General features: G+C 41.7%; 1 protein-coding gene across 2 annotated transcripts in view; it reads right to left on the reverse strand.

Moving 5' to 3' along the window:
* The window catches only part of NUDT9 (nudix hydrolase 9), a 46,585-nt gene that overhangs the window by 38,912 nt on the left and 786 nt on the right, over positions 1-6,887 (reverse strand). The window contains exon 1 of one of the 2 annotated variants that reach the window (XM_006760051.2): positions 6,750-6,881. The exons of the other annotated variant lie outside the window; for it this stretch is intronic. Within the exon in view, the coding sequence (XP_006760114.1) occupies positions 6,750-6,856 (107 nt within the window). The 5' untranslated portion in view covers positions 6,857-6,881. Of the gene's footprint in view, positions 1-6,749; positions 6,882-6,887 lie in introns of those variants that run through there. 2 annotated transcript variants of the gene reach the window in all.

The following is a 6,887-nucleotide window of genomic DNA, read 5'->3' on the forward strand; positions in this document are numbered from 1 at the left end:
ACCAGCCTGCAAACACCCATCAGCCCCTCACCCAGGCTGGCCAGGCACCCCAGCGGGACCCCCACCCTGATCCGGGACTCGCTTCAGGGCAAACCAGCCAGCCCCCCGCCCCCATGCACCAGGCCTCTATCCTATATAATAAAAGGGTAATATGCAAACTGACCCTAACAGCAGAACAACTGGGAATGACTGGTCACTATGATACACACTGACCACCAGGTGCCAGACGCTCAATGCAGGAGCAGCCCCTGGTAGTCAGTGCGTTCCCACAGGAGGAGAGTGCGTTCCCACAGGAGGAGCTCTATTCAGCCACAAGCCAGGCTGAGGGCTGCCAGTACAGCGGTGATGGTGGGAGCCTATTCCGCCTCCTCAGCAGTGCTAAGGATGTCTGACTGCAGCTTAGGCCTGCTCTCCGCTGGCAAGTGGACATCCCCCAAGGGCTGCCGGGCTGCCAGAGGGATGTCTGACTGCCAGCTTGGGCCCGATCCCCCAGGGAGCGGGCCTAAGCCAGCAGGTGGGCATCCTCCAAGGGGTCCCAGACTGCAAGAGGGCATAGGCCGGGCTGAGGGACCCCCCTGGGTGTACAAATTTTTGTGCACCAGGCCTCTAGTGTGTGTGTGTGTGTGTGTGTGTGTGTATGTATGTATATTTCAAAGACCCCAAAACATACTTTTCAATTTCAAAGACTTAAAAATTCAGAAAATTCAAATTTGATGAATATTAGTATAAAGGTCCAACATATATGAAAGATTATTTTCAAATATGAAAATTTGGAAAATATTCCTAAAGTTTATTAATTGGAACCTATACTGCACTTATTTTTAATTATCTATTTTTATTTCAGAGAGGGAAGAGAGAGGGATAGAGAGATAGAAACATCAATGATGAGAGAGAATCACTGATTGGCTGCCTCCTGCACACCCCATACTGGGAATGGAGCCCGCAACCAAGGCATGTGCCTGACCAGGAATTGAACCATGACCTCCTGGTTCATAGGTCAACACTCAACCACTGAGCGACACCAGCCTGGCTATACTGCACTTATCTTAGTTGAGAAAAAAAAGAAGTTTACTTTTATTAGCACAAACGTTGGGGAATAGAAGTTTATTATGAATATTCAACCATAAAAACAAATGTAAAAGATTGTTTAAGTATATATAAAGAAATAAGTTTTTTAAGAGCAGTCTACAATCTAACACACATGTATAAAATGTATGGCCAAAATAGCACAAAGGAGGAATAACTGGAAAATATAAATATACCAGTGACGGCGAACCTATGACACGCGTGTCAGAGGTGACACAAGAACTCATTTTTTTGGTTGATTTTCCTTTGTTAAACGGCATTTAAATATATAAAGTAAATATCAAAAATATAAGTCTTTGTTTTACTATGGTTGCAAATATCAAAACATTTCTATATGTGACCTGGCACCAGAGTTAAATTAGGGTTTTTCAAAATGCTGACACGCCGAGCTCATAAGGTTCGCTATCACTGAAATATACTGTAATAAGGTTCCTACATTGTACATGAATATAACAATTCTTAAAGTCAGACTGTGATAATTATACAAGCTATAAACTTTAGACAAAACTTAAAGTAAAATTAAGATGTATAAATCTGAAATAATTAGATAATATAGACAAAAAACTCAACTGTAACCTTTATTTTACAGCATATACAAAAATGTTTTATGTCTCCTCATTATTCTTAAAATAAAGATTAAGATTCCTAATGACCCTAAATTAGGACATCTAAAGTGGAAAAAGGAATTCTGAGAACATGGTAAAGTGATCACACTCCATTCCAGCTTTCATAATACCAATCTGTCCTTCCTGAAACAAATAGTTGATGAGCAAACACTGACATGATGGGGTAGTGAAATAAGTTGACATCATGTGCCTCGATATCACAGATTGAGAAGTGCACAGTGATCATTTCGAGGTATTCTTTATAAGAATATTTGACCAGTCTAGATATAAGGAACTATAGAACAAACCTAAAGGACCTCTTATAGAAAGAAAATCTCTACTCTTTAAATTGATAAAGTCATGAAAGATAAAGTCAGAGGAACTCTTATAGATAGATAGATGGAGACTAAAGAGACATAAAAGTGAAAACTAAGTGCAGTCACTGATCCTGGGTTGGTTCCTAAACCATAAAGGAAAATAAAATTGTAGAACAAGTGGTGAAATTTGAATGGGGCTATATAAATAATTTTAAAAGGTAATACAAAAACATTATTTATTTACTTCCAACAAACAAAAGCTTAGGACCACATAGTTTCACTGGTGAATGCTATTAAACATTTAAAGAAGAATTAACACCAATGCTCCTTAAACTCTTCTGAATATTGAAGAGGAGAAAATACTTCCAAATTCTATGTGGCCAGAATTATTACCTTCTTATCAAAAGTAGACAAAGACACTACCAGAAAACTATAGACCAATATCCCTGATGAATATCAATGCAAAAATCCTCAACAGAATAGTAGCAAACAAAATTCAACAGCACATTAAAAGGATTATACACCATGAGGAAATGGGATTTACTTCTGGAGTGGAAGATGTTTTAACATACAAAAATCAATCAATGTAATACACCATTTAAACAGAATGAAGAAAAAAACAACAAATGACCATCTCAATTGAGGCAGAAAAAGCCTTTGACAAAAATACAATGTCCTTACATGATAAATACATTCAACAAAATAGGAATAAAAGAAAATTATCTCAATATAATAAAGGCCATATATGAAATGCCCACAGTTTTTTGGTTTACTGATGAAAGACTGAAAGCTTTTCCTCCGGGATTAGGAACAAGGGTCCCCAAATAACCAAAACAATATTGAAAAAAGAAAAACGAAGTTGAAGGTCTCATACTTCTTGATTTAAAACTTACTACAGAAACCAGGTGAAGGAGAAACCAAGATGGCGGCATAGGTAAACACCGGAGTTTGCTGCCTCGAACAACCACTTCAAAAATACAACTAAAAGACGGAACAGACATCCTCCAGAACCACAGGAAGGCTGGCTGAGTGGAAGTTCTACAACTAGGAAGGAAGAGAAAAACATACGGAGACTCAGAGGCGCAGTGCGGAAGTGAGATACTAAGGTGCAGAGTGCATGCGGAGCGGGCTGGCGGCTGAGGGCACAGTTGTCGTTTTCAATCGGGAGGGAGTCTCCGGCTCTGAGCTCCAGGTCCGGGCGAGTCTCTAGGGACCCAGACTCAAACGGGAGAAGCGGGACTGTCTGGCATCGCTCTGAACCCTAGGGCAGCTTTCTCTCCGTGGGGCTTGCAGCGATTACTGGGACACTGAGAAGCAGAGCCTCTGAGGGCAAGACTGAGAGCAGCCATAATTGCTAAACCCGCCCTGTTGATCCCCTTATAGAAGGCATGCTTACACAGTGCATAGATTTCTGCATCCTTGTACCTGCGTTTATTCCTTGGACACCCTGATTACGATTCCCATGCTCACAGTGGCCTTGAACATCTGGCATACTCTCAATAGGGCCCCCACACCTCCTTTAATCCTATGATACTCAAATCATTCTTTCTTGAAACACTATCCTTTCTCAGCCTTCTCAACTTTTCTTTTAATAAGATCAATACTTTATTTTCCATGTATCTGTCTCTGAATTGAAGCAAGCAGCCAAGGTTACTATCTGCCCCGCCCCCCTTTCTTTTAATGGACTTTATTGTTTAGGGCTCTATCCACTAGACCAAACCAGTTAGGGCTCAACTTCATTTTTAGCTCACATATATATTTATATGTAGTCACAGGAATAAAATATACACCATTCTCCATACATTGCTGATAAATCCTGATGGAAAATTTGAAAGCACTCACATCTTTATATACTATCTTTTTTTTTCTAGAAAATAGGCATTTGCAACTTTCTAGTCCAGAGGTTCTCAATCTGTGGGTCGTGACCCCTTTGGGGGTTGAACGACCCTTTCACAGGGGTCGCCTAAGACCATAGGAAAACACATATATAATTACATATTGTTTTTGTGATTAATCACTGCTTTAATTATGTTTAATTTGTAACAATGAAGTTGGGGGTCACCACAACATGAGGAACTGTATTAACGGTTCACAGCATTAGGAGGGTTGAGAACCACTGTATCTAGTCAAACCACAAAAACCAACTACAGCCCAGCCAGTGTGGTTCAGTGGTTGAGCGTAAACCTATGAACCAGGAGGTCATGGTTCAATTCCCATTCAGGGCACATATCTGCGGTTGCAGGCTCAAACCCCACTAGAGGGCATGCAGGAGGCAGCCAATAGATGTTTCTCTCTCATCATTGATGTTTCTCTCTCTCTCTCTCTCCCCCTCACTTCCTGTTTGAAATCAATAAAAAATATTTTTTTTAAAAAACCAACTACAAAACGATGACGTTCTGAATTTACCCAAATTAATAAAGGGCAGTAAAATGCTAAATGCTAAATTTCTTATGTCTCTTCCAGGATGCCTTGCAATATAAGATACCTGATACTCAACACATACTTGTTGGCTTAACTTTTGGCTTTTTCTTCCAAGCCAGTAAGCAGTCACAGGTGTTAGATAAACTCTGCTTCACCTAGCATTCCCAGCATTATAAAAATGAAGAATAACTGCCAATTTCACATTACTCTACTAGCATCTATCAAAAACAGCATTAGTGACTTCCAGAGAACACAGATGTTTATTCCTTCCCTCCCCAAATCCCACTGAAGAGATAGACAGATGTATAAAAGGCAACAACATCCACAGCAAGAAGAGAGACTAGGACACCACCAGTGAATGAGATTTCAACCAATTTCAGAAAGATTTCAAATAGGTGGAATGATACTGACCTACAAACCAAAGTAGAGCAAGTTATATTTGACAATATTAACAAAAGGGTGAGGAAAAGATGCCATTCCTACAAGAGGACCCTGAGAGGTTTCAAGTTTGAAATAAGTGGGTCCAAATGTCCTAAGTGGACAGTGGGACAGTAACCATGAAAATCAGTCCTCTTCCCTCCCTTACAGTCAGCAACTGTTACATTAGGATAACGCCAAAAGTTAAAGAAAATTAAGAACTAGGTCTTTTATTGTGAATACTAGAGGCTCGGTTCACGACATTCACGCATGGGGGGTCCCCCAGCCCGGCCTGCACCCTCTCGCAATCCAGGACCCCTTGGGGGATGTTCAACTGCCAGGTAGTCGGACATCCCTCTCGCAATCTGGAACTGCTGGCTCCTAACCGCTTGCCTGCCTGCTGCTAGATCACCCCTAATCACTGTCTGCCTGTCTGATCACCCCTAACCGCCTCTGGCCCCCACCGCCATGGCTTCCTCCGGAAGGCCGTCCAGAATGACATCCAGCTGTCCGGTCTAATTAGCATATTATGCTTTTATTATTATAGACTGGTGTTAGCACAATAGAAACTGGGCTTACTATTTCTACAACATACTGAGGAAGTAAAGTTAAAGCAGCTATGCTCAGCAAATAAGTTGCTCCACTAGCGTAAACCCTAGGGGAAAAGGGCAGGAGGGAGTTTCCCAGCCTGTCCACCTGCTACCTGATCCCACACACTGAAACCTTCCAGTCTAGGCACCCTGGTACATGGGGCAATAGACAATCAGTCCTCCCATTTAGAGAAAACAATGCTTATTATGTACATTTTAACGCATATTTAAAATATTCATTAAAATATAGATAAATAACCGGTGTCAAAATATAAGTAGATAACCAGTGTCCACCAGATGTTTGAGGGAAAAAAAAAGGAAAAAGAACCAAATGGTAACAGAACCACACACCCAAAACAAACAGATAATTCAGGAGAAAGAAGGTAATTTTTTATCATTTTTATAGTTTCAAAACGTTTTTATGTTCATAAAATAAGAAAAGGTTTCCACTAACGAGAGTAGTTAAGCGTAAGAAAAAGTTCTTGTCAACATTTACAATTCCATGGAGATGACTAACAGAATGCACAAGGTCTTAAGTTTGAATGAATAATTCAGTAGCCACTGTGTGTTTCCTTAACAATGGACTCGAAGAATAAAAACCTGGAAAGAGGAAAATAAAAGCAGAGGGCAGTGTGAGGCACAAGAAATCCCTAAATTTATCCAGAGTTGACAAGTCAAGAAAGAGGTAGATCATACAAACATCATCTACAGTGAGGTTCAGAGGAAGAATGACAACGTTCGCTTTTCATTTTACACCAATTACACGGGCCACGCATTTAAACCGTGTGCATGTATTCATTTGAAGAATGATGTTTTAAGTATTAACGAGAAGAAAATAGCACAGGACAACACCACACCCGAACAAGTGCTATTTAAACGCTCTGTGGACAAAAACGATGGTGACTTAGGAAGGACGGCACCAGCTTTACCTCAAAGGGCTTACAGTGGTTCTCAACCTTCTGGCCCTTTAAATACAGTTCCTCATGTTGTGACCCAACCATAAAATCATTTTCGTTGCTACTTCATAACTGTAATGTTGCTACTGTTACGAATCGTAATGTAAATATCTGACATGCAGGATGGTCTTAGGCGACCCCTGCGAAAGGGTTGTTCCACGGCCAAAGGGGTCGAGACCCACAGGTTGAGAACCGCTGGCAGACAAGCACATTCTGAGCCTTTTTGAAAGCGTGTCTCTATGCGACTTGAAAAACCCCAGCCGCAAGCAAAGCCTATAGCAGCCGCCGGCCGGCAAGCTGGTTCCCACCGGCACCTAAGGCCTGGGGAGGAGCCAGCACAAGGAGGGAGGGCGATACCTGCACTCCGGGATGCCGCAAAGGCCCGAGGACTTGACAGTCACAGAGGCCAAGGCCACAGAGAGGGACACGGTGGCTAAAGTCCTCCCCAAGATGCGTCCGGCCATCAGCGCCCCGCGCACGGCTTCACGCGGCGAG

This window comes from Myotis davidii, unplaced genomic scaffold, assembly GCF_000327345.1.
Source record: "Myotis davidii unplaced genomic scaffold, ASM32734v1 scaffold356, whole genome shotgun sequence".
In the NCBI taxonomy this organism is placed as follows: domain Eukaryota; kingdom Metazoa; phylum Chordata; class Mammalia; order Chiroptera; family Vespertilionidae; genus Myotis; species Myotis davidii.